This window comes from Pseudochaenichthys georgianus, chromosome 12 (assembly GCF_902827115.2).
Source record: "Pseudochaenichthys georgianus chromosome 12, fPseGeo1.2, whole genome shotgun sequence".
Taxonomy (NCBI): Eukaryota; Metazoa; Chordata; class Actinopteri; order Perciformes; family Channichthyidae; genus Pseudochaenichthys; species Pseudochaenichthys georgianus.
The window spans coordinates 17,379,876-17,407,158 of NC_047514.1; the positions used below are offsets into that span (position 1 = coordinate 17,379,876).

The window sequence follows — 27,283 nt, forward strand, 5'->3', positions numbered from 1 at the left end:
ATTTGATTTATAACAGCATAAAGAATGATTCTACATATACATGCAATAGATCACAATAAGGAACAGCTAAGTTGAAATGTATGAGAGGAAACGGAACAATAAAGATAATGCATTTCCTTCGAAACAATACTCTTTCTTAACTTGTTGTGGTGATTTTAACCTCTTCTGCATGTCCTATTTGCTGACATGTCCACAAAGACTAAGATGGAGGAAAATGGGGGCTCCTGCCTATTACAGGCAATTGCAGAGCAGAGGGGGGATAATCAAACTCAAGTCTTGCAGCGCTTGTTTCACAAAGGCCATCTGGCCAGGTGGATAGAGCTTGAGGGATGGCGGAGCATTCGGTCTTTGTGCTCAGTAATGAGATGAATTGCAGTACATGCACTGCAGAGCGGTGCTTTGATTCATTTAGTCTCTGGGTCTTGTTATGGTTTCTGTAGCCAGACCTCCATCACCTAATGTCAAAATATATTTCAAAATCACTCGCTCGTCAGCTGGAATTCTTTACCCATCCATATCATTCATGGAAATTCTCATGTACAATTTAAAAGCTTGATAAAAAGGTATCTCAGTATTATAAAGTATAATTGGACTGTGCCTTTGGCTCTGTATTTATTAATATGTACAATTATTTGTATTTTTTTGTTTGGCCTTATGATGGCTAAAATTGGATGACCATTTTAGTTTTCACTTCATATAGCATTGTAAATTGCATGAAATTATGAGCTGTTTTGTTTTAGTTTTGTTTTATGTATGTTTGACAGTGTGTGTGACGACCCCAGGAAGATTAGCCAATGCTCATGCTCGTGCTAATGGGGATCCTAATAAAGAATTTGCTCATGTCGATAAATGTATGACAACAATGAATAATTTTTACTTTTTACACAAACCACGAATAACATTTTTCCGTACTACGAATCGATGTTCAGCTACATGATGGTATTCAATTATGTATATGCTTTCAAAAAAAGTGTGTCTCACCTTCATCCTCCTCTCTCTGCAGAATTCCCAGAGTATTGACACATCTCTGCTGGACCCCGCCAGCAACATCACCACACTGGTGGGGCCCATTGCCTTCCGCATCCCCGTCTCTATCCGACAGAAGTTGTGTGGCAGTCTGGATGCACCGCAGACCCGGGGAAACGACTGGAGGATGTTTGCCCACAAACTAAACCTTGACAGGTGGGTAGGGTACCAAGGCGGTCCGAGAGAAAAAGGAGTTACAATCTGATTTAGGCCCTAAGCGGTTTTAGTATTGCCACAGTAGCAGGCTTTCATTAATCATCCATTAGAAATGTTATAAAAAAATAAAGAAATGAACTGAAGGAATAACATAGATTTGTTTTAGAAATAAACAAACATACACAACCTCCCTGTTCTTCATCATGGTGTGGGTTGCACTGCCTTGTGCTTTTTTCATTAGAAGTAGGGAAGATATCACGCAGGAAAATAAACCGTAGATAACTAGACTGTTTTGATTTGATTTTGACTTTTTTGTGGGAATGTGACTCATTTTGATAGGCATCTGCTGAATTGAGATTAATTGAGTTTGACTGAACTGAGACGGACAGAGAGAGAGAGAGAGAGAGAGAGAGAGAGAGAGAGAGAGAGAGAGAGAGAGAGAGAGAGAGAGAGAGAGAGAGAGAGAGAGACAAAGACAAAGACAAAGACAGAATGACACTTCTCCTTTCAAATCGTCACCCATGAGTCTTTGATAGTCTTATGTGTGTGTGATAGAGATACTGTGAGTGTTCATTTATAAGGTCCCAGCTCAGCGGGGAGGCCTTATCACAGGCAGCAGCTGCAGATTGACGAAGCCACTGACAGAGTGTGGCGGGAGCGAAGAAGCGAGCAGGGAGACTTGAACCAACCTCTCACTCACAGTGATGATAAATACAGAACAGAAGAGTATAAATATGGCTCATTAGTTTCCATTTAGATTTGTTTTCACATATAAACTAAAGGATTTATAAGTGTTTATTTTGAATATTAAAAACTGGGTGAACGCTTTGTGAAAGATGGGCTTTTAAAATCATAATTTCCAGCACAAATTCGCTATAAGTTATTTCAATGTATTTATTTATTCAGTTTCTTAAAGCGACTCAATTAGCAGATATTTTGCATAGTCTCCCCACTGTTTTTCTTAACTTTATATACATTTATTTTGTGCCCAGTTTATTGCAAGAAACTTAATTTACTTGAAATCCTTAAAGAGCACCTTTTTCCAATGTTCAACCATTTGACTAAGAGAGAGAGAGATGGCTGACTGTAGAGAGTAATGGAGCAAAACATTGAAAATGAGTCTTAAATGGTTTGCATTAGAAAATATTTCTACAGATTGCAAAGCTAAAAACGATTGAAATCATTTTTCAAATCATGTTAGGAGACTTGCCATGTCCCACCTTATGATTCAAGTAAACCTACTAATCTCTGTTAACCCTTTGCTACTTATTTCTGACTCATTCCTGTCTCTTGTCACAATTCTTCACACAGGTATCTTAACTACTTTGCCACCAAATCCAGTCCTACAGGAGTCATCCTGGACTTGTGGGAGGCGCAGCATTTTCCTGATGGCAACCTCGGTCGATTGGCCCAGGTGCTGGAGGAGATGGGGCGACATGACAGCCTTGTTCCTTTAGCGACTGAACACTGACATCTGCCCACCAGGGAGTGTGACACTCCTGGGAGCAAGAAGACATAAAAGAAGATAAGAGAGGGGGACGCAGGAAAGCTGGCGAGTCATTTGACAAATCACAATGACATATGCACATGCACGCTTACAGATACTGTGTGTGGGTGGGTGTGTGTGCACACTCAGAGAAGTAGGAAAAAATAAACAGCCAGGTCTACTCAGCCATGACCCAGTTAAACCTTGGCAACAAAGGTTGTACAAACTTGGAGGGTAAACAAGAATCTCTGTCATTTATGTCTCCCTTTCTGGTTCAACAACCTGATATTTTCGGCTCTAGTTTCCCTGGAAACAGCTGTCCGGTTTTTTTTTTTTTTGATGGACTGTGCGGATATATGGATGATGCCCTTGCTATAGACAAGTTGAGTAAGTAGTGAGACGCTATAAAAGGTCAAAGAGGCAAGGCTTGGATCAGAGGAATCATCTCTCACTCTCCAAAGCCAATCTCCATAGCAACTCCATGGATGAGGATATGTTCTGTGATAACATAGTATTTAATAATATGCCTATTTATACATATCTTTTTTTGTATTTTATGCTGCCTGTTATGGAATATTTTGCAGTGTCCTCACATTTTGTTTCCATCATGTTTGACTGTATCATAGCACCTCCCGGTGGACTCTTGCAGTAATGACTTATTTACATGTACAGAAGGAAATCAATGATGTAACCATTTTACAGCTTTAGTGTCGCTGTCGTAACTACTCTTAATACTTTTTATTCATGTCATGTATAATTATTGATTTTCAATTATGTGTGCTTATTTTACATGATTTTTTTTAGATCTTTAAAATATTCTTTTGATAAGTTGCATTGGTAATGATTTTTATTGACTTTCTTTGCATGTTTGTTATCGGGCAATTTAGCTCATTACATCAGTATATCACCCTTTAATAGAGGGTGACTAAGACTATTTCCCTCGACTGAGTAAAATTCATGACAGATGTGGAGGATTTGTAGGTTGTTCAAGGTGATATTGCCTACATTCAAGGAACCTGATGCTGGCAGAAAGGAGGGGAAAATACTTTAGAAAAGGGAAACATATAAGTATATTTTTGTAGGACCAATGCAACTGAATACCACTGCTTTTTACCAAATAATTGACATACAGTGTATGAGGTCAAATGATAATCTAAAAATCTAACATTGTTCATAACACTTTCTTTTTTCAATTGTATTTCCTGTGTTCAGAACTGAATGAGTCATCCGTTTGGAGAACAGAGATTTAAACTTCTGTGTTTGTACATTAATATCAGAAGCCATCAATGTTATGACACTGACTGTGGGATTAAAAAAAATAGTGACAGTTGTAAACACAACATTCCTTTCATGCAACAGTACTGTTCAAGCGTTCTCAATTGGTATTGGATTTTTTTTTATGGCAGTTGTCCCAGTTTTCGTAAAGCCATCTATGCAAACTTTGCATCTTTCTGAAACAATCTTTACATTCTCAGTGGGCTAGCCTTTTGCATTCCCTAGTTGCTATTCAGCTTCATGATTATTATTGTGTATAGTGATAATGTAGCCTGTCTGTTTCTGGCACTCATGATGTTCCTCGCAAACTGCTTGCATTTCATCTGTCATGTTACTGTACAAAGTGTAAGAAAGAATTTTTAAGACTAATAATAAATTATATTTATATGCAACATTGAAAACAGAACACGAGGATTTCATTTGTTTGCATTAAGAAACTATAACATGAATCTTACAGCAGCATTCAACATGAATAGACAAGCCTTCATACACATACTGTACTGTAGTCGTTTTTATTGGGTAATGTCCTCCAGATCCACTCTCATTAATAACATATACACGGATTAAACAAGGCACATGCCATAGTGGTAGAGTGGACAGGACATACTGTATTCTTTACACAGATAAATCATCAAAAACATGTTATAACATCCAGCAATGTAATAATTATCAGTCGATTTCTGTAAAATTATGTATAAATTAATTGTGAGCAGAAAGAAGAGATGATGAAAAGAGGACAATCCAAATTACCAAATTACTCAAGGACAAATGTTAAGGCAGAGGTCTTTTTTAATATTGAAATTAAATCTACATTTGAATTCTATAAAGGAAAATAGTTTTTTGCTCGAATGTTTTATAATTAATCACGATCAAGGTTTTTTCCTTTGGATGAATGGCACCATGGATAGAGTTTTCAGATATTGAGTCAAAAGAAGAGATATGTATAATATAATTAATAATATAAGTAATAATATAATTACAATAAAAGTCAAAAAAACTGCACATAGAATACTGCTATATACATGTAGGACAGGGCAGGAGTTTCCTCAATTCAGAACAAATCACAGGGAATTAAGTGCTCCTCTCTTGCATCATACAACCACTCAGCCTTCTCAGAATACTGAGGCAGGGGTGGCTCAGACAATGGGAAGCAGATATCCAGTGTCATAATAAATATTTTGCCTCTCATTTTTATGGCTTCCTTCCTATCTCCATCGCTCATCCTCGCTGTCAATTTCTATTGTCCTTTCGGTCACAGTCTCCCCTCCTTCCTCCAATGGCCAATGTAAGTGTTAGTGACAGCTCTCTGGTGATGAGATCCTCACTCTCTGTCACAGTTTGATGTATTGGCTCTCTAACATCTCCAACAGGGTCCTCTTCACCCTCAGAGCTGTGAGGCGATAAAGCGGCAGAGAGCCACCTTCACCAAGTCTACCAACTAGAGCAGATCACAAAGCTGGGGTGACAGCTCACCAGTGATGTCAAAACATCTCTTTTGGACATAAAATACTATGACAATCTTTTATCAAATTATGTGACTTTTTACATTCAATGTTCAACATACTATATATACTATGACTATTTTTCAACATTCTATACAAAGACCATAGCATTTTTTCCGTGATAACATATTATGACTTTTTCCATATTTTTTCCCATACAATTCTATGAGTTTATTGACATACTATACGATTACTTTTTAATATTTGGTACTGTATACTCTGATTTTGTAATACTTGCTACACTTGCTATACTATGACTTTTTCCATATTTTTTGACATACGACCTTATATGACCTTATGATATAATTTGCTCTGACTTTTTAATACTTGCTATACTAGGACTTTTTGTCGACACACTAAGCCAGGGCTTCTTGTAATTTTTCCACTTACTATACTACAACCTTTTTTAAAACATACTATACTGTGACATTTTTGAGGATATGTTTTGATTACACATTGACTCATATTTTCATTATCTGATTTTTCTCACAATCTTGAGCAGACGCTGATATATATCCTGTTCCCATACACGTAGCAATCTTAAGAATTTGACATTATGGGTTATGCTTTTTGGACTTGAATCATTTAGCATTAAGAATATGAAATTAATGTAACGTGTTTAAGACTTGCCTTTTCATGCCTTTTTTCCATGTTTTTTGGCATACTACTACGTAGTTTTTTGCATATTTTTCAACATAGCATACTATGCAATTCTTTGACATATTTTTAACACACTATAGGCTACTATGTCATTTTTTGCATATTTTAGACATACTGAACTATACTAATAAATATCCTGTATCCATAACAGGAGTTGAAACCGGGCCACCTGGGTGAGAACCAGGAATCCTAACCGCAAGACCACATGGGACATGTTAATTTTTGTTTTTTTTGGATATTTTCGAGATACTATACTATGTGGTATTTTGCATATTTTAGACATACTAAACTAATAAATATCCTGTTCCCATACCAGGAGTTGAACCCAGTCCACCTGGGTGAAAACCAGGAATCCTAACCGCTAGACCATATGGGACATGTTAATTGTTGTTTTTTTGCATATTTTCGAGAAACTATGGTATTTTGCATAATTTAGACAAACTAAACTATAATAATTATTATCCTATTCCCATACCGGGAGTTGAACCCAGGGCACCTGGGTGAAAACCAGGAATCCTAACCGCTAGACCATATGGGACATGTTAGTTGTTATTTTTTTTGAATTTTTTGGAGATACCAAAATATATCGTTTTTGCATATTTTTGACAAACTAAACTAATCTAATAAAATTCCTATTCCTATACCTGGAGTTTATCTCGGGCCACATGGGTGAGAACCAGGAATCCTGACGGCTAGACCATATGGGACATGTTAATTGTTGTTTTTTCGCATCTTTTCGAGAAACTATACTGGTATTTTGCATAATTTAGACAAACTAAACTATACTAATTACTATCCTATTCCCATACCGGGAGTTGAACCAGGGCCACCGGAGGACTGTAACGAAGCTGGATTTTCCTAACCTGGATATGTTTGAGTTAGCCGGTTGGCCTAATCCAAAACATACGCCCTGTCGCTAAACTGTACTACGACGCTGGTTATCAAGTGGATCGCTCAAACCAGCCATGTCCTATCTAGTTGGGTGCACGTTCACATGAAAGGGGTGGTATTTAGAGCATTCGACCAATCACAAACATGGAGAAGCGCACTGACAGCGCAGCGTCATACTTCCTGAATGAAAAGTGAACTTTAATACTAGTCAAATATGAAGAAGTTAAACTTTAAACATCCATGACTTAAACACTTTATCCAGGATACAAGCCACATAGCTGCACCTGCAAGGTGAATACAGCTGGCAAAAGAAAAAGTGTTTGAATGCGTACATTAACAGGTTTATGATATCACTGCCCCGTCTAAAACACGATCTGACTTTAATTTCATTTGTCTTGAGTGTTTCGTCAACTTAATGTGTTGCTTAAAATAATACTTCCGCATACAGTATGTGACACTGTGAGTGTTGCACGGCCAGATACGGCTCAAGAAGCTGACTCAGATAAGCAGATATATGATACATTATGAAGTGATATGATATGAATGATAATGGGACACATCGACGTCTGCACTCAGTGTACTTATGTTGTGGAATATATAATTTAAGTAAGCTTTCTTAACGCTAATGTTATAATAGTCAGATTGCTCTGAAGATGGGAGGTGATATTCTATTCTTTTTCACGTTCACAGAGTCAGTGATTTTTGCCGGCCGTCTTTCCTGCAACGGTAGTTTTTCTGTATTTCCTTTCTCCTGTAATATGACTTGATTGCTTTAAACTCCGCACACTGAGCTCTGATTGGTCAGCAGGCGGTGCTTTCACTGAGTTGATCTCTTAGCCTGCAACCTAACTGCTCCGGAGCAGGTTAGCGGCACAGAATAAGTTACCATGGAGATCTAGCCCGCTAAAAAGAGAACCAGCTTCGTAGGACCGGAAAGCCGGAGTTTTCCATGAAGTTAGCCGGCTAAGCGAAAATCCTGCTTCGTAGTATACCCCCCAGGAATCCTGACGGCTAGACCATATGGGACATGTTAATTGTTGTTTTTTCGCATATTTTTGAGAAACTACACTATGTTGTATTTTGCATATCTTAGACAAACTAAACGATACTAATAATTATCCTATTCCCATACCGGGAGTTGAACCCGGGCCACATGGGTGAGAACCATGAATCCTGACGGCTAGACCACATGGGACATGTTAATTGTTTATTTTTTGCATATTTTCGAGATACCAAAATATATCGCTTTTGCATATTTCTGACAAACTAAACTAATCTAATAAAAATCCTATTCCCATACCTGGAGTTGATCCCGGGCCACATCGGTGAGAACCAGGAATCCTGACGGCTAGACCATATGGGACATGTTAATTGTTGTTTTGTCGCATCTTTTCGAGAAACTATACTATGTGGTATTTTGCATAATTTAGACAAACTAAAACAGGCCACCTGGGTGAGAACCAGGAATCTTAACCGCTAGACCATATGGGACATGTTTTTATATACATATTTTCGAGAAACTATACTATGTGGTATTTTGCATAGTTTAGACAAACTAAACTATATTAATAATTATCCTATTCCCATACCGGGAGTTGAACCCGGGCCACATGGGTGAGAACCAGGAATCCTGATGGCTAGACCATATGGGACATATTAATTGTTATTTTTTTGCATATTTTCGAGTTACCAAAATATATCGTTTTTGCATATTTTTGACAAACTAAACTATTCTAATACAAATCCTATTCCCATACCGGGAGTTGAAACAAGGCCACCTGGGTGAGAACCAGGAATCTTAACCGCTAGACCATATGGGACATGTTAATTGTTTTTTTTTGCATATTTTCGTAAAACTATACTATGTGGTATTTTGCATATTTTAGACAAACTAAATTAATAATTATCCTATTCCCATACCGGGAGTTGAACCCGGGCCACCTGGGTGAGATCCAGGAATCCTAACCGCTAGACCATATGGGACATGTTTATTGATGTTTTTTTGCATGTTTTCAAGATAGTACTGTATACTATGTGGTATTTTGCATATTTTAGACAAACTAAACTATACTAATAATTATCCTATTCCCATACCGGGAGTTGAACCCGGACCAGATGGGTGAGAACCAGGAATCCTGACGGCTAGACCATATGGGACATGTTAATTGTAAATTTTTTTGCATATTTTCGAGATACCAAAATATATCGTTTTTGCATATTTTTGACAAACTAAACTAATCTAATAAAAAACCTATTCCCATACCGGGAGTTGAACCCGGGCGACCTGGGTGAGAACCAGGAATCCTAACCGCTAGACCATATGGGACATGTTAATTGTTGTTTTTTTGCATATTTTCGAGAAACTATACTATGTGGTATTTTGCATATTTTAGACAAACGAAACTATACTAATAATTATCCTATTCCCATATCGGGAGTTGAACCCGGGCCACATGGGTGAGAACCAGGAATCCTGACGGCTAGACCATATGGGACATATTAATTGTTATTTTTTTGCATATTTTCGAGATACCAAAATATATCGTTTTTGCATATTTTTGGCAAATTAAACTAATCTAATAAAAAACCTATTCCCATACCGGGAGTTGAACCCGGGCCACCTGGGTGAGAACCAGGAATCCTAACCGCTAGACCATATGGGACATGTTAATTGTTGTTTTTTTGCATATTTTCGAGAAACTATACTATGTGGTATTTTGCATATTTTAGACAAACTAAACTATACTAATTATTATCCTATTCCCATACCGGGAGTTGAACCAGGAATCCTAACCGCTAGACCATATGGGACATGTTTATTATTGTTTTTTTGCATGTTTTCAAGATAGTACTGTATACTATGTGGTATTTGGCATATTTTAGACAAACTAAACTATACTAATTATTATCCTATTCCCATACCCGGGCCACCTTTGTGAAAACCAGGAATCCTAACCGCTAGACCATATGGGACATGTTAATTGCTATTTGTTTGCATATTTTCGAGATACCAAAATATATCGTTTTTTCATATTTTTGACAAACTAAACTAATCTAATAAAAATCCTATTCCCATACCTGGAGTTGATCCCGGGCCACATCGGTGAGAACCAGGAATCCTGACGGCTAGACCATATGGGATATGTTTATTGTTGTTTTTTTGCATGTTTTCAAGATAGTATACTATGTGGTATTTTGCATATTTTAGACAAACTAAACTATATTAATAATTATCCCATTCCCATACCGGGAGTTGAACCCGGGCCACATGGGTGAGAACCAGGAATCCTGACGGCTAGACCATATGGGACATATTAATTGTTATTTATTTGCATATTTTCGAGATACAAAAATATATTGTTTTTGCATATTTTTGACAAACTAAACTATTCTAATACAAATCCTATTCCCATACCTGGAGTTGATCCCGGGCCACATCGGTGAGAACCAGGAATCCTGACGGCTAGACCATATGGGACAAGTTAATTGTTGTTTTGTCGCATCTTTTCGAGAAACTATACTATGTGGTATTTTGCATAATTTAGACAAACTAAACTATACGAATTATGATCCTATTCCCATACCTGGAGTTGAACCCGGGCGACCTGGGTGAGAACCATGAATCCTAACAGCTAGACCATATGGGACATGTTAATTGTTTTTTTTTTGCATATTTTCGAGAAACTATACAATGTGGTATTTTGCATAATTTAGACAAACTAAACGATACGAATTATTATACTATTCCCATACCGGGAGTTGAAACAAGATCACCTGGGTGAGAACCAGGAATCTTAACCGCTAGACCATATGGGACATGTTTTTATATACATATTTTCGAGAAACTATACTATGTGGTATTTTGCATAATTTAGACAAACTAAACAATACGAATTATGATCCTATTCCCATACCTGGAGTTGAACCCAGGCCACCTGGGTGAGAACCAGGAATCTTAACCGCTAGACCATATGGGACATGTTAATTGTTTTTTTTTACATATTTTCGAAAAACTATACTATGTGGTATTTTGCATATTTTAGACAAACTAAACTAATAATTATCCTATTCCCATACCGGGAGTTGAACCCCGGCCACCTGGGTGAGAAGCAGGAATCCTAACCGCTAGACCATATGGGACATGTTAATTGTTTTTTTTTTGCATATTTTCGAGAAACTATACTATGTGGTATTTTGAATATTTTAGACAAACTAAACTAATCTAATAAAAATCCTATTCCCATACCTGGAGTTGATCCCGGGCCACATCGGTGAGAACCAGGAATCCTGACGGCTAGACCATATGGGACATGTTAATGGTTCTTTTTTGCATATTTTCAAAAAACTATACTATGTGGAATTTTGCATATTTTAGACAAACTAAACTAATAATTATCCTATTCCCATACCGGGAGTTGAACCCGGGCCACATGGGTGAAAACCAGGAATCCTAACCGCTAGACCATACGGGACATGTTATTTGTTTTTTCTTTGCATATTTTCGTGATACCAAAATATATCGTTTTTGCATATTTTTGACAAACTAAACTAATCTAATAAAAATGCTATTCCCATACCTGGAGTTGATCCCGGGCCACATCGGTGAGAACCAGGAATCCTGACGGCTAGACCATATGGGACATGTTAATTGTTGTTTTTTCTCATCTTTTCGAGAAACTATACTATGTGGTATTTTTCATAATTTAGACAAACTAAACTATACTAATTATTATCCTATTCCCATACCGGGAGTTGAACCCGGGCCACCTTTGTGAAAACCAGGAATCCTAACCGCTAGACCATATGGGACATGTTAATTGCTATTTGTTTGCATATTTTCGAGATACCAAAATATATCGTTTTTGCATATTTTTGACAAACTAAACTAATCTAATAAAAAACCTATTCCCATACCGGGAGTTGAACCCGGGCAACCTGGGTAAGAACCAGGAATCCTAACCGCTAGACCATATGGGACATGTTAATTGTTGTTTTTTTGCATATTTTCGAGAAACTATACTATGTAGTATTTTGCATATTTTAGACAAACTAAACTATACGAATTATGATCCTATTCCCATACCTGGAGTTGAACCCAGGCCACCTGGGTGAGAACCTGGAATCTTAACCGCTGGACCATATGGGACATGTTAATTGTTTTTTTTTGCATATTTTCGAAAAACTATACTATGTGGTATTTTGCATATTTTAGACAAACTAAACTAATAATTATCCTATTCCCATACCGGGAGTTGAACCCCGGCCACCTGGGTGAGAACCAGGAATCCTAACTGCTAGACCATATGGGCCATGTTCATTGTTGTTTTTTTGCATATTTTCGAGAAACTATACTATGTGGTATTTTGCATAATTTAGACAAACTAAACTATACTAATTATTATACTATTCCCATATCGGGAGTTGAACCAGGGCCACATGGGTGAGAACCAGGAATCCTGACGGCTAGACCATATGGGACATGTTAATTGTTATTTTTTTGCATATTTTCGAGATACCAAAATATATCGTTTTTGCATATTTTTGACAAACTAAACTAATCTAATAAAAAACCTATTCCCATACCGGGAGTTGAACCCGGGCCACCTGGGTGAGAACCAGGAATCCTAACCGCTAGACCATATGGGACATGTTAATTGTTGTTTTTTTGCATATTTTCGAGAAACTATACTATGTGGTATTTTGCATATTTTAGACAAACTAAACTATACTAATAATTATCCTATTCCCATATCGGGAGTTGAACCAGGGCCACATGGGTGAGAACCAGGAATCCTGACGGCTAGACCATATGGGACATGTTAATTGTTATGTTTTTGCATATTTTCGAGATACCAAAATATATCGTTTTTGCATATTTTTGACAAACTAAACTAATCTAATAAAAAACCTATTCCCATACCGGGAGTTGAACCCGGGCCACCTGGGTGAGAACCAGGAATCCTAACCGCTAGACCAGGCCTATTCAAATGGCGGCCCGCGGGCCAGATGCGGCCCAGAACCAACTCCCGAGTGGCCCAGCCTCTTGTGGCCAAATTCCTACACTAGTACAGACCATGAACGCAACACTCCGCGTTGCTAGAAACCACCAAACCACAACGCAGCACGTTTTTTGAAAGTGCATCTAGTGGTGCTAGTAACGATGGTCCTATGATAGCAACTCTAAAACATGTCTCTCTCAACTCTGAAGTGTAAACAAAGACAAAACGGTCATTGATCTTGTGGAGCAGATGCGCGAGTCATTGCCCAAGTCAAGCTGGACCTTTTCGCGACCGACTTGAGTACGGGTCGGATGCTGCATTTTCCGACGCTCCACAAACACATCACATCCCCGGCACAAATCACGGATGTGATGACAGATTTCATTGCGAGGTTGAAAGAGAACTTTGGTCAATTGGATGGACTTGCTCTGCCCACAGAGGTGATGGGCTTTGTCAGAGACCCCTCCACTGTTGCAATGGAGGGGGGCGTATCCACCAGAGCAAAGGAAGTGGTCCCCTCCATCGACGAGGGGAAATGTACACTGAAACTTATTGACATGCATTCATCCGTAACCGGATGCCCCAAGCGCAGCGCACTAACGGGCCAGCGAAGTTTTGGAGTGACGTCAACAAACGGCAGTTCCCTTCGTTCAGAAAGTAGCGATCTGTGTGCTCAGTATGTTTGGATCAACATACAAATGTGAGTCAAGCTTTTCACACATGAACTCAATCAAAAGTAGCACTCGCTGCTCCCTGACTGACAGCACTCTTCACCAATGTCTTAGGATTGCATTGACATCCTATGAGCCAAAAATCACTGCTCTTGTTCAAAACTAAAAATGTCACTTCTCCCATTGAGAAAGTCAGCGATGACAAATCACACATGCGGTGATAGTAAGCACCTAGTTTACCATAGTAGACGTGTAGTGTAGTATTCATTCATGTTAGTTACCCTTATCCCTTGTTATGGGTTTGTGCACTGAAGGGTTTGACAGTTATTTTTGTATTTAAATGCACTTTGTAATGTGTCTGGGTCGAAAAAAATTACCTGAATATTTTACTTCTAAAGCGAACACATGTAATGCTACAACTGTGCACTTTTTTTTTTATGCACTGATGCCTCAGATTCTGTTAAATTAATGCTAATTTGTTGTGTTTTTATGCACTTTTGTTAGATGAACAATGAATACAAATGGCATGTTTTTCATCGCAGTAATATGTGTTGGTTTAAAATGTGTCATTACCCGCTTTTTACAGGCCGCTGAATGTCTGGCCCAGCTGAATTTTGTAGTTATAAAATCTGGCCCAATTGAATGTGTAATTGAATAGCCCTGCGCTAGACCATATGGGACATGTTAATTGTTTTTTTTTTGCATATTTTCGAGAAACTATACTATGTGGTATTTTGAATATTTTAGACAAACTAAACTAATCTAATAAAAATCCTATTCCCATACCTGGAGTTGATCCCGGGCCACATCGGTGAGAACCAGGAATCCTGACGGCTAGACCATATGGGACATGTTAATGGTTCTTTTTTGCATATTTTCAAAAAACTATACTATGTGGAATTTTGCATATTTTAGACAAACTAAACTAATAATTATCCTATTCCCATACCGGGAGTTGAACCCGGGCCACCTGGGTGAAAACCAGGAATCCTAACCGCTAGACCATACGGGACATGTTATTTGTTTTTTTTTTGCATATTTTCGAGTTACCAAAATATATCGTTTTTGCATATTTTTGACAAACTAAACTAATCTAATAAAAATGCTATTCCCATACCTGGAGTTGATCCCGGGCCACATCGGTGAGAACCAGGAATCCTGACGGCTAGACCATATGGGACATGTTAATTGTTGTTTTTTCTTCATTTTCGAGAAACTATACTATGTGGTATTTTTCATAGACAAACTAAACTCAATAAAAAATCTATTCCCAGGGGTACCGGGAGTTGATCCCGGGCCACCTGGGTGGAGAAACCAGGATATCCTACCGCTAGACCATATGGGACATGTTAATTGTTTGTTTTTTTGCATATTTTGAGAAAACTATACTATGTTGGTATGTTGCATATTGTGTAGACAAAACTAAACTATACTAATAATTTATCCTATTCCCGTACCGGGAGTTGAACCCGGGCCAAATGGGTGAGACCCAGGAATCCTGACGGCTAGAGCATATGGTAAATGTTAATTGTTATGTGTTTGCATATTTTCGAGATACCAAAATATATAATTTTTGCATATTTTTGATAAACTAAACTAATCTAATAAAAATCCTATTCCCATACCTGGAGTTGATCCCGGGCCACATCGGTGAGAACCAGGAATCCTGATGGCTAGACCATATGGGACATGTTTATTGTTGTTTTTTTGCATGTTTTCAAGATAGTATACTATGTGGTATTTTGCATATTTTAGAAAAACTAAACTAAACTAATTATTATCCTATTCCCATACCGGGAGTTGAAACCGAGCCACCTGGGTGAGAACCAGGAATCCTAACCGCTAGACCATATGGGACATATTTATTGTTGTTTTTTTACATGTTTTCAAGATAGTATACTATGTGGTATTTTGCATATTTTAGACAAACTAAACTAATAATGATCCTATTCCCATACCGGGAGTTGAACCCGGGCCACCTGGGTGAAAACCAGGAATCCTAACCGCTAGACCAGTGGTTCCCAACGGTGTGCCGTGAGGCAAGTCCGGGTGTGCCGTGGGATTTTGTGACAACCATACCTTATTATTGCAATATACAACTACACAAAAATAAAAATAAATTAATTTACTATATCAGTACTTTGTAGGTTTATATGTACGTAATCTGCGCGACTTGCGCGTCCACATCTCCACGTGCAGTGCTGCATACACATGGCTGAGTCAGCGATAACTCTCGAGGGGTGGAGGTATGCCCATTATTTTGAGTTCATCTGAAGAATAGACAGGAATGTGACGGTGAGGTGCAAACTGTGTCCAGGCCAGAAGCTGTTATCCACTGCTGTAAACACCACGTCAAACCTCAACAAGCACCTGCAAAGAACACATGCTAAGGTGGAGCTACCGCACACGCTAGTTGTTGTTTGTTTATATCACAGTCTGTTCTTCTTCTCTGTCTTCCGGTTGTTGCCTGTTTTGATTGACGAATACACACTACCGCCACCTGCTGGTAAGGAGAGGTATTGCCACTCACGCATGCGCAGTTCGTACGTGCTCGGCTGAAGTCTTTGCGGTGTCTGGTTCCAGTGCAACACATGGCCAACACGCAGGAGAACACGCCGACGCAACAGAGTGAGCAGAGATAGACTGCGCAAAATATACAGATAGCAGGAGACAGAGAACAGCCATGGTCAGATAGGAAAACATTCAGGATCTGGATCAGTCTTATGCGACAATGGAAACTGAACTAAAGAGAACATTTGAAACTTTAGCAGTCTGCGTGATCTGCTTGCAGGGAGGGGCGGGCCGGCCCTGCGAGTAAAGTAACGAGTAAAGTAACGAGTTACTTTATGTAGAGAGTAACGAAGTAGTGTAATATATTACTTTTTTTACTTTTTTAAAGTAATATGTAATATATTACTTTTTTTTAGTAACGACCCCATCTCTGCTGAAATGTTACATTTATAATTTGTAGTTCAGGACCATGGACAATGCAGCTTCCTTGCATTGACAGTTCTCTGTGCTGAATTTCCTTTGTCTCATTTTTAATGTTGTGACCTGTCTGGTTTAAATGAGTGTGTTGCTGCTTTGATGAAGCCTAATTTGATAACGTTTCAAATTAATTTCTGAAATATTTCGTTAATAAATATTTCATGAGTAATATAGTTGTCTTTGTCACATTTTATTTGGCATTAGTAAATAATTATGCACATTTACAGATATTTTACATGATATCAGTGATAACACGTGTTATAAGGGCTATTTTGCACAATAGGTGTGCCTTGAGATTTTTACTTGTCCTTTGGTGTGCCTTGGGCACAAAAAGTTTGGGAACCACTGCGCTAGACCATATGGGACATGTTTGTTGTTGTTTTTTTGCATGTTTTCAAGATAGTATACTATGTGGTATTTTGCATATTTTAGATAAACTAAATTATACTAATAATTATCCTATTCCCATACCGGGTGTGGCGGCTCAATACCCAGTTACATTTGAGTCGCCGAGAGGCTAAACTTGGCTTTAAACTGTGACGCGTTTTCGAAAAGAAAGTCCATGTTGAAACAATATAGTTGTAAGGATATTTAATAAACAAAATCAAAACATAGTAACTATGGACAAAAACGGTCAACAGAAAAAATGACAGCACAAGCTCACCCTCTGTCATGTGCACTCGACATCAAACAGGTGACTTATATAACCAAACCACACCCATGTGACAATTACCGGAAGTGCTCAACAAGAAAATAAAGGTGACGTAAATAATAATGATAATACAAATAATGAACTTGAGCCAAGTAGTGTTATGGCACCTACAATACCGGCCCCTAATTATCATTTAGCAAAATTATAATTACTATAATAAATGACAATACACACAAAATATACGTTCAGTTCTCTTTCTTGGATTATTTGTTCAGAGTTTATATGTTGCAGTCTTTTTGGAAAAGTGATCATCTTTTCTCACTAATCAGTATCAATAAAAATGATTCGGTTTGTGTGTGTGCAGGGGGTAGGAGACAAAAAATAAAATAGGCAAAAATAGTCCATTTAGACATGGCAAAAGTCCTCTGACTCCTGAAGAAGGCTAACTTTGTTAATTGGTCTGCTCAGGAAACCAGTCTTGGTCTTGATCCGAAGCATACGCACGAGTCCCTTTTTGTCAACGATGTTCTCAGCAACTTTTCCAGTAAGCCAGGAGTTCCGAGACGCTGAGTCATCCATAATGATCACGATGTCTCCTGGTGTGAAGTTGCGTCTGATTTTTGACAATTTCTGTCGTTCTTGAAGTAGGGGAAGATATTCTTTAATCCACCTTTTCCAGAATAAATCTGACATATACTGAACTTGTCTCCACCTGCGGCGAGCGTAAATGTCTTCCTTTTGAAACAGTCCTGGTGGCAGGGATGGTCTTGTCTTAAGGAGCAAAAGATGATTCGGTGTCAGTGCTTCTAGGTCGTTTAGGTCTGTAGAAGCTCTGGTGATTGGACGGCTATTGAGAATAGCTTCTGCTTCACATAAGACTGTGTTAAGTCCCTCTTCGTCGAGACTTTGTACATTCAGAGTGGAATTGAGAACCTTTCGTACTGATCTGATTAATCTTTCCCAAACACCTCCATGATGTGAGCCAGCTGGGGGATGGAAGATCCAACGAATTCCTTTCTGGAGAAGTGTATTGTGGATCTGACCTTGATTCCAACTTTCAATTGCCTCCTTCAACTCGCGTTCGGATCCTACAAAATTAGTGCCATTGTCAGATCTGAGTTCTTTGACTTGACCACGTCTAGCTATAAAGCGCCGTAGCGCATTGATGAATGAATCAGTGTCAAGAGATGATGCCATTTCAAGGTGAATTGCTCTTATTGCTAAGCATGTGAAAATGACGCCATAACGTTTCACAATGCTCCTTCCACGCTTCACTCCAAAGGGTCCGAAATAATCAACTCCAACATAGGTGAATGGAGGTTCATCAGGAGAGACTCTATCCAGGGGCAAATCCGCCATCTGTTGTTGTCCAGGAGTAGCATTTATACGCCTGCAGACTACGCATTTCGACAACGTTCTTCTTATTGCTACGGTAGCTCCAGGAATCCAATATTGTTGGCGTAGTCGGGATAACATATGGTTGCGACCACCATGACCCACTTCTTCATGAACATTTCGCAGAATAAGATCGGCAATGTGAAAGTCTTTAGCCACTATGACAGGATGTTTCATATCCTCTGGCATTGCTGCCCGGCTAAGTCGTCCACCAACCCGTAACACATTATCTTCCAGGATGGGGTTGAGTTTATGAAGGTGGCTGGTTCTCTTGACATTTATCCCTTTTCTCAGATTTGAGATTTCATCGGTGTACCTCTTTCTTTGGCAAAAACAGATTACCTCTATTTCAGCGTTTGCCAGTTCTTCAACTGTGACCATTGTTTTCTTGCCTGTTGAGATTCCCTCTCTCCTTTTGTGGTAGATCTCTTTGATGTATGTTATCTGGAATTAGTTGAGGAAGAACAACACTTGTTTGGTTTATCTTTCTGCTGCGATACAAAAGCAGTCTTTTAAGTCTGAGCATCCATGCTACTGCCTTTTTCAAACCATTCCAAGAGGAAAAGTGATGGATTAATTGGTTGACAGGATCCATTTCCTCGGACATGATCTGAGTAGTGTTAACGGTTATGCTCCTGACTTCAGAGTCCTTTAGGGAGATTACTTTCAATCCATCAGGGTTTTGGGGCCACTCATCTTGAGGTCGAAGTAAAAACTGAGGTCCGGACAACCAGTTTTCTTTCTTCAGAAAATATTTTACAGTCGAACCTCGTGAAGCCATGTCTGCTGGATTGTCTATGGTGTTAACATATCTCCACTGTAGTGCATTTGATACTTTGGCAATTTCCGAAACTCTATTGGCCACAAAAGTTCTGAACCTTGAGGTGTTGTTGTTGATGTATTTGAGTACGGAAGTGCTGTCTGTCCAAAATACAGAATATGATAGTTCCATCTGTAGCTCCCTTCTTAACATGGTGTCTATTCGGCTTGCCATAGTAGCGGCAGTCAGCTCCATGCGAGGGATAGTGGCTGGTTTTAACGGAGCCACTCTTGCTTTTCCCATTACGAATCCACAATGTGAATGGCCGGAGTTGTTCTGCAGAAACAGGTAACTTACAGTTCCATAACCCTCTTCGCAAGCGTCAGCGAAATGATGCATTTGAGCAGATGACACCGTTCCAAAGTCGGTAGGTTTGAAGCTTCTGTCAACCTTGAAGTCTTCCAGTTTATGAAGGTCTTGGGTCCAACTCATCCACTCCTGTGAGATAGATTCTGGTAATTTGTCATCCCAGCCAAGCTTTCTCCTACACAAATCTTGCAGGATCTTTTTTGCAGTGAGGACAACTGGTGCCAATATTCCAAGGGGATCATACACTGAACTGACGCTTGAGAGAATCCCCCTTCTTGTGAGTGGCCTATCTTTCAAGATGATTTTGAACTTGAAGACGTCAGACTGAATGCACCATTGTACACCCAGTACTCTCTCCACTGGAAGATTGTCATGGTCCAAATCCAGATTTTTTATTTCCTTTGCTCTTTCCATTTCAGGTATTGCAGCCAACACATGCCGACTGTTACTTATCCATTTTGTTAGTAGAAAGCCTCCCTTGGAACAAATGGCTCGTAGTTCATGATAAAGGGCTGTTGCCTCTTCTTCTGAAGCTGTTGAAGTGAGGCAGTCGTCTACGTAAAAGTTATTCATAATTGCATTTATGGCTTGAGGGCTGAACTGTTCTAGATTGTCTTCAGCGCATTTCCTAAGGGCAAAATGTGCACAGCTTGGGGATGAGGTTGCTCCGAAGAGATGCACGGTCATTCTATATTCCACCAGGTTCTGACTGCAGCCTCCATCAGGCCACCAGAGGAACCGTAAGAAGTCACGGTCTTCACTTGGAACTTTCACTTGGTGAAACATGGCTTCGATGTCTGCAGTGATGACAACAGGATCTTTACGGAATCTTGACAACACTCCCAGCAAGGTACTAGTCAGATCCGGCCCCTGGAAGAGCTGAGAATTTAGTGAAACTCCCCGAAATGTTGCTCCACAGTCAAACACTACTCGAAGTTTGTTCTTTTGTGGATGCAAAACTCCGTGATGTGGTAGATACCATTTGTTGCCGTCTCTACGTTCCAAGACATGATCCGGTACTTTCTCTGCGTGGCCTTTAGATATCATCTCAGACATAAAGTTGGTATAATCAGAATGTAAGGAAGGATCTCTCTTAAATCTTCTTTTAAGGTTCAGAGTGCGTTGCTCAGCAACACCTTTATTGTCGGGCATGCATATTTCCTTTTCTCTAAATGGTAATCCAATAGAATAATGTCCATTGACTAGGTGGGCAGATTTTGAAACCAGATCCAAGAACTGTTGGTCTTCCCTGGAAGGTTCCTGGTTGTCTCTCCCACATTCGGGAAAGTCAGTCTTAAATTGCTGTTCCCACAGCTTGTCAAGTTGAACAACTGATGTTCTGTTTACATTTATTGAAGTTTTGTCCTGAGTATCATCAGGACATCCTCCTAATGGTCCATTAACAGTCCATCCGAGCATGGTTTTTACGGCGTAAGGTCCATCCCCCACACTCCTGATTACCTCAATTGGTTCAAGGGCTTTTGGAACATCTGACCCAATCAGCAACTCAATTTCAGCATCAATTTCAGGTAGATAAACATCCCTCAAATGCAACCATTGATTGATGTCGTTTTGACGTGGAATGTTTCTTTTGTGAACGGGCATAGTCTTCTGAGTATATGTGCCGGGTAGATCACAAAAGTCGCTGTTATCCAGTCCTGCAACCTCTAGGCCTGACACAATGCTGGTTTCAATTACCTTCCTTTGACCCATAGTTCTCAGCAGAATGTTTGACCTTCTTCCTTGGAGGTTAAGTTTGTTCATAAGCCCTAATGTGCAAAACGATGCAGTGCTGCCTGGGTCAAGAAATGCATAGGTATGCACTGTTGTGTTTCCCTTTTTAGCTTTAACTTGGACTGGTACTATGCAAAGTTTGCACCCATCTTCACCGGCCCCAGTAAGGCCACCTGTCTGAATTGAGGCGTCAGCAGTGTTTGCAGATGCTTCTTCCATTTCCTCCTGCTCATTTTCCATTTCCTTCCTTTGTTGGTAGATGTGCAACATTCTGGGATGATTTAGATTTCATATGTTGCACCTCATTCGTTTCTTGCAGACTCTACTTATGTGTCCTTTACACAGGCAGCCAAAACAAAGACCATTTTCTTTAAGAAATGTGATTTTGTCATGATGTGTCCTCCTTTCTAAATGTGGACACATCTCCAGAGCATGTTCACATCTACAATACAAGCAGTTTTTCACAGCAGACAAAATCCCTTTCTCTACAGTGCTTCTGTCATATTTGATTTCTGTAACTTTCACATTGGTTGCAAAGATGCTTCCTCTTGGATGAGGCTGTGGCCTTCTTATGTCTTTGCTTACGGGAGGGGGGTCTTTAATGTCCCCAAATATGGGATCTGTAGCAATTTTTACTTGCCTTTCAAGGAATTCCACAATATCCTTGAAGGCAGCTCTTTGGTGTTGTTTTTCCTTAATGTCACATGCTACAGTTCTCCATAAATCCCTCAGCCTATATGGAAGTTTCTTTAAAATGGCTAGCATGTTTGCTGGAATGTTGAGCTCAAACATGTAGTTTACATCTTCCATCTCATTGCAACATCCTCTAAGGTAGACCGTGTATGCCTGTAGAGCCCTTGTGTCCTCAGCCCTTATTAATGGCCATGAAAGAGCTCTTTCCATGTATGCTGTAGCAATTTTATGTTCATTGCCAAAGTTCTGTTGCAGTAACTGTTTGGCCGTACTGAATCCACTGTCTGATGCCATATGTTGGCAACTCCGTACAAGGTCTCTGGGCAGTCCTGTTGTATATTGCTCCAGATAGTAGAGGCAGTCTCTGGGGTTATTGTTTTTGTTTTCAATATTAAATTCAAAAGATCTCACAAATGTTTGGTACTGAAGTGGGTCACCATTAAACACTGGAATGTCTTTCTTGGGCATGGATGATAGACACTGTTGCTGGATTAATAAAGCGGTTATTTCATTTTGTTTTTCCATGACTGAAAATATATTGCACTTGTCACTGTTGCTTGTGGCAGTTACTGGATCTGGAGATGCTACATGTAAATGTTCATCTAGATTCCTGATGCCTGCATTGGGTGTTAGGGGAGCTGTATCAATGTTAGTGACAGCTCTGTCTGTGGTGGTTATGATTGGTTGTTTTAATGGTACAAACTGTATTTCCCTTTGTCCCGTTTCAGAATATGACTGCATGCCATTGGATGATATAGAACAATTAGCTGATCCCCTGGGGGCTGCTAACACTTTCATTTTTGCAATGGTGGCAGCAATGTTTCCTTCTAATTCCATTTGCTCCTTTTTCCTCCTCAATTCCTCCTTTTGCCTCCTCAATTCCTGTTCCTGTGCTTCCAGGACATGTTTGTCCTTTAGGAGTTTTTGGAGTACTTTCATGGCTGCCACTTCGGCCTCAGCTTTTATGTGTGCAGATGCGGTGCTGGAAACTTTTGATCTTGAGCTTTGGCTGCTTTTTCTGCTACCAATGTTTGATATGCTATCACCAGGTTGTATATCATCTTGTGTGCTTGATGTAGCCTTCATGTTTGACGGGGGAAAGAGAACGTCCTGCTGAGCCTCGGTGTGCTCGAATTGCTCCTTTACATCGGCGGGTGCCTTGTCTGGTAGAATGAGAGGAATATCTGTGTTTGCAGCGATTGGTTCATTGACAGTCACGTGACCCGTTTGCAGAAAGGGCCTCCTCCCTATTTCCAAGAGCCATTGTTGTACATCCTCCATAAAATCATTGTTATGTTTTGTTATTTGTTGAAACCAGTTATTTTGTATTTCCAGGACGTCTTCGGAAAGCAACATAATAACTGATTCATGTGCTGTTTTTGCATTTTCATATTGATGAATTAATTTGTCCAGTTTGAGTCTAACATCCATTGCATTTTCATCATTTTTCATTAGATGTTTGATTTCCTGTGTGCGTCCTTTAATCTTCTGCACGTTTGACTGACATTCTTTTTGTAGTTGTTCAATTTTGTAAGCCAAGGCTTTACTAGTAAGCTTGACAGCCCTTTTTCCCATTTCACCGTTTGTGTCACTCATATTTGATGCAATATGTGTGGTGCCTTAGCATTTCAAGTAACACGACAGTGTTCACTGGTATGAAACTTAAACCAGCGGGGCCCGGCCGCCACAGCAAAACAAACAATTCGAAAACTTCCGCCGCTCATGGCATAACAAGCACGCACAACCGCCACTCACAGCACAACACATAACAAAACTTCCGCCGCTCACGGCATAATAAACACACACAACAAAAGCCAAAGTCCCCAATGGACAAACGGTCACGCTTCCCAAACAGTATCCAGCAAAAAATACACAAGAAAGGAAATAATCGTGCCTACCGCTTTTAGCTTGTTGTGCGCTGCAGTCAATGAGTGTCCATAAGTGAGTCCTCGTGGCTACTCCAATCCATATCGATCAGGGAAAAGGTTCCAAAGATAGGCTACAAAATGTTAAGTCCGTTATCCGAAGCATCCAAGCGATCCGTAAGCTTAGGAAGTCAGCCGGTCCGTCCAGTTCGGTCTCTGATGGGAATCACCGGCGTTTTTTCTGTTGACTTAATGTGGCGGCTCAATACCCAGTTACATTTGAGTCGCCGAGAGGCTAAACTTGGCTTTAAACTGTGACGCGTTTTCGAAAAGAAAGTCCATGTTGAAACAATATAGTTGTAAGGATATTTAATAAACAAAATCAAAACATAGTAACTATGGACAAAAACGGTCAACAGAAAAAATGACAGCACAAGCTCACCCTCTGTCATGTGCACTCGACATCAAACAGGTGACTTATATAACCAAACCACACCCATGTGACAATTACCGGAAGTGCTCAACAAGAAAATAAAGGTGACGTAAATAATAATGATAATACAAATAATGAACTTGAGCCAAGTAGTGTTATGGCACCTACACCGGGAGTTGAACCCGGGCCACCTGGGTGAAAACCAGGAATCCTAACCGCTAGACCATATGGGACATGTTTATTGATGTTTTCTTGCATGTTTTCAAGATAGTATACTATGTGGTATTTTGCATATTTTAGACAAACTAAACTATACTAATTATTATCCTATTCCCATACCGGGAGTTGAACCCGGGCCACATGGGTGAGAACCAGGAATCCTGACGGCTCGACCATATGGGACATGTTAATTGTTATTTTTTGCATATTTTAGACAAACTAAACTAATAATTATCCTATTCCCATACCGGGAGATGAACCCGGGCCACCTGGGTGAGAACCAGGAATCCTAACCGCTAGACCATATGGGACATGTTTATTATGGTTTTTTTGCATTTTTTCAAGATAGTATACTATGTGGTATTTTGCATATTTTAGACAAACTAAACTAGACTAATAATTATCCTATTCCCATACCGGGAGTTGAACCCGGGCCACCTGGTTGAGAACCAGGAATCCTAACCGCTAGACCATATGGGAAATGTTTATTGTTGTTTTTTTGCATGTTTTCAAGATAGTATACTATGTGGTATTTTGCATATTTTAGACAAACTAAACTAATAATGATCCTATTCCCATACCGGGAGTTGAACCGAGGCCACCTGGGTGAGAACCAGGAATCCTAACCGCTAGACCATATGGGACATGTTTATTTTTGTTTTTTTGCATGTTTTCAAGATAGTATACTATGTGGTATTTTGCATATTTTAGACAAACTAAATTATACTAATTATTATCCTATTCCCATACCGGGAGTTGAACCCGGGCCACATGGGTGAGAACCAGGAATCCTGACGGCTAGACCATATGGGACATGTTAATTGTTATTTTTTTGCCTATTTTCGAAAAACTATACTATGTGGTATTTTGCATATTTTAGACAAACTAAACTAATAATTATCCTATTCCCATACCGGGAGTTGAACCCGGGCCACCTGGGTGAGAACCAGGAATCCTAACCGCTAGACCATATGGGACATGTTTATTATAGTTTTTTTGCATTTTTTCAAGATAGTATACTATGTGGTATTTTGCATATTTTAGACAAACTAAACTATACTAATAATTATCCTATTCCCATACCGGGAGTTGAACCCGGGCCACATGGGTGAGAACCAGGAATCCTGACGGCTAGACAATATGGGACATGTTAATTGTTATTTTTTTGCTTATTTCCGAGATACCAAAATATATTGTTTTTGCATATTTTTGACAAACTAAACTAATCTAATAAAAAACCTATTCCCATACCGGGAGTTGAACTCGGGCCACCTGGTTGAGAACCAGGAATCCTAACCGCTAGACCATATGGGAAATGTTTATTGTTGTTTTTTTGCATGTTTTCAAGATAGTATACTATGTGGTATTTTGCATATTTTAGACAAACTAAACTAATAATGATCCTATTCCCATACCGGGAGTTGAACCCGGGCCACCTGGTCGAGAACCAGGAATCCTAACCGCTAGACCATATGGGAAATGTTTATTGTTGTTTTTTTGCATGTTTTCAAGATAGTATACTATGTGGTGTTTTGCATATTTTAGACAAACTAAACTAAACTAATAAAAAACCTATTCCCATACCGGGAGTTGAACCCGGGCCACCTGGTATGAGAACCAGGAATCCTGACGGCTAGACCATATGGGACATGTTTATTGTTGTTTTTTTGCATGTTTTCAAGATAGTATACTATGTGGTATTTTGCATATTTTAGACAAACTAAACTACACTAATAATTATCCTATTCCCATACCGGGAGTTGAACCCGGGCCACATGGGTGAGAACCAGGAATCCTGACGGCTAGACCATATGGGACATGTTAATTGTTATTTTTTTGCATATTTTCGAGATACCAAAATATATCGTTTTTGCATATTTTTGACAAACTAAACTAATCTAATAAAAAACCTATTCCCATACCGGGAGTTGAACCTGGGCCACCTGGGTGAGAACCAGGAATCCTAACCGCTAGACCATATGGGACATCTTAATTTTTGTTTTTTTGCATCTTTTCAAGAAACTATACTATGTGGTATTTTGCATATTTTAGACAAACTAAACTAATAATCATCCTATTCCCATACCGGGAGTTGAACCCGGGCCACCTGGTATGAGAACCAGGAATCCTGACGGCTAGACCATATGGGACATGTTTATTGTTGTTTTTTTTGCATGTTTTCAAGATAGTATACTATGTGGTATTTTGCATATTTTAGACAAACTAAACTATACTAATAATTATCCTATTCCCATACCGGGAGTTGAACCTGGGCCACATGGGTGAGAACCAGGAATCCTGACGGCTAGACCATATGGGACATGTTAATTGTTATTTTTTTGCATATTTTCGAGATACCAAAATATATCGTTTTTGCATATTTTTGACAAACTAAACTAATCTAATAAAAATCCTATTCCCATACCGGGAGTTGAACCTGGGCCACCTGGGTGAGAACCAGGAATCCTAACCGCTAGACCATATGGGACATCTTAATTGTTGTTTTTTT

At 39.3% G+C, this 27,283-nt stretch overlaps 1 protein-coding gene and 11 non-coding genes across 14 annotated transcripts in view; 1 reads left to right on the top strand and 11 right to left on the bottom strand.

Moving 5' to 3' along the window:
• unc5cb (unc-5 netrin receptor Cb) overlaps nt 1–4,328 on the top strand; it is a 107,567-nt gene extending 103,239 nt beyond the window's left edge. For all 3 annotated transcript variants that reach the window (XM_034096533.1, XM_034096534.1, XM_034096535.1), the window contains 2 exons: nt 1,004–1,182; nt 2,494–4,328. In XM_034096533.1, coding sequence (XP_033952424.1) covers nt 1,004–1,182; nt 2,494–2,653 — 339 coding nt within the window. In that variant the 3' untranslated portion in view covers nt 2,654–4,328. The remainder of the gene's footprint in view (nt 1–1,003; nt 1,183–2,493) is intronic.
• A 2,243-nt stretch (nt 4,329–6,571) lies between these two features.
• trnae-uuc (transfer RNA glutamic acid (anticodon UUC)) lies at nt 6,572–6,643 on the bottom strand. The gene has a single exon. It is a non-coding gene; the product is annotated as a tRNA-Glu (tRNA).
• Nucleotides 6,644–9,250: 2,607 nt separating this feature from the next.
• Nucleotides 9,251–9,322, bottom strand: trnae-cuc (transfer RNA glutamic acid (anticodon CUC)). The gene has a single exon. It is a non-coding gene; the product is annotated as a tRNA-Glu (tRNA).
• A 265-nt stretch (nt 9,323–9,587) lies between these two features.
• trnae-cuc (transfer RNA glutamic acid (anticodon CUC)) lies at nt 9,588–9,659 on the bottom strand. Its single transcript has one exon. It is a non-coding gene; the product is annotated as a tRNA-Glu (tRNA).
• A 1,737-nt stretch (nt 9,660–11,396) lies between these two features.
• trnae-uuc (transfer RNA glutamic acid (anticodon UUC)) lies at nt 11,397–11,468 on the bottom strand. Its single transcript has one exon. It is a non-coding gene; the product is annotated as a tRNA-Glu (tRNA).
• A 433-nt stretch (nt 11,469–11,901) lies between these two features.
• On the bottom strand, nt 11,902–11,973 carry trnak-cuu (transfer RNA lysine (anticodon CUU)). The gene has a single exon. It is a non-coding gene; the product is annotated as a tRNA-Lys (tRNA).
• A 597-nt stretch (nt 11,974–12,570) lies between these two features.
• trnae-cuc (transfer RNA glutamic acid (anticodon CUC)) lies at nt 12,571–12,642 on the bottom strand. Its single transcript has one exon. It is a non-coding gene; the product is annotated as a tRNA-Glu (tRNA).
• Nucleotides 12,643–14,606: 1,964 nt separating this feature from the next.
• trnae-uuc (transfer RNA glutamic acid (anticodon UUC)) lies at nt 14,607–14,678 on the bottom strand. Its single transcript has one exon. It is a non-coding gene; the product is annotated as a tRNA-Glu (tRNA).
• Nucleotides 14,679–25,182: 10,504 nt separating this feature from the next.
• On the bottom strand, nt 25,183–25,254 carry trnae-cuc (transfer RNA glutamic acid (anticodon CUC)). The gene has a single exon. It is a non-coding gene; the product is annotated as a tRNA-Glu (tRNA).
• A 425-nt stretch (nt 25,255–25,679) lies between these two features.
• On the bottom strand, nt 25,680–25,751 carry trnae-cuc (transfer RNA glutamic acid (anticodon CUC)). The gene has a single exon. It is a non-coding gene; the product is annotated as a tRNA-Glu (tRNA).
• Nucleotides 25,752–26,016: 265 nt separating this feature from the next.
• On the bottom strand, nt 26,017–26,088 carry trnae-cuc (transfer RNA glutamic acid (anticodon CUC)). The gene has a single exon. It is a non-coding gene; the product is annotated as a tRNA-Glu (tRNA).
• Nucleotides 26,089–26,180: 92 nt separating this feature from the next.
• trnae-cuc (transfer RNA glutamic acid (anticodon CUC)) lies at nt 26,181–26,252 on the bottom strand. Its single transcript has one exon. It is a non-coding gene; the product is annotated as a tRNA-Glu (tRNA).
• Between the last annotated feature and the right edge of the window lie 1,031 nt (nt 26,253–27,283).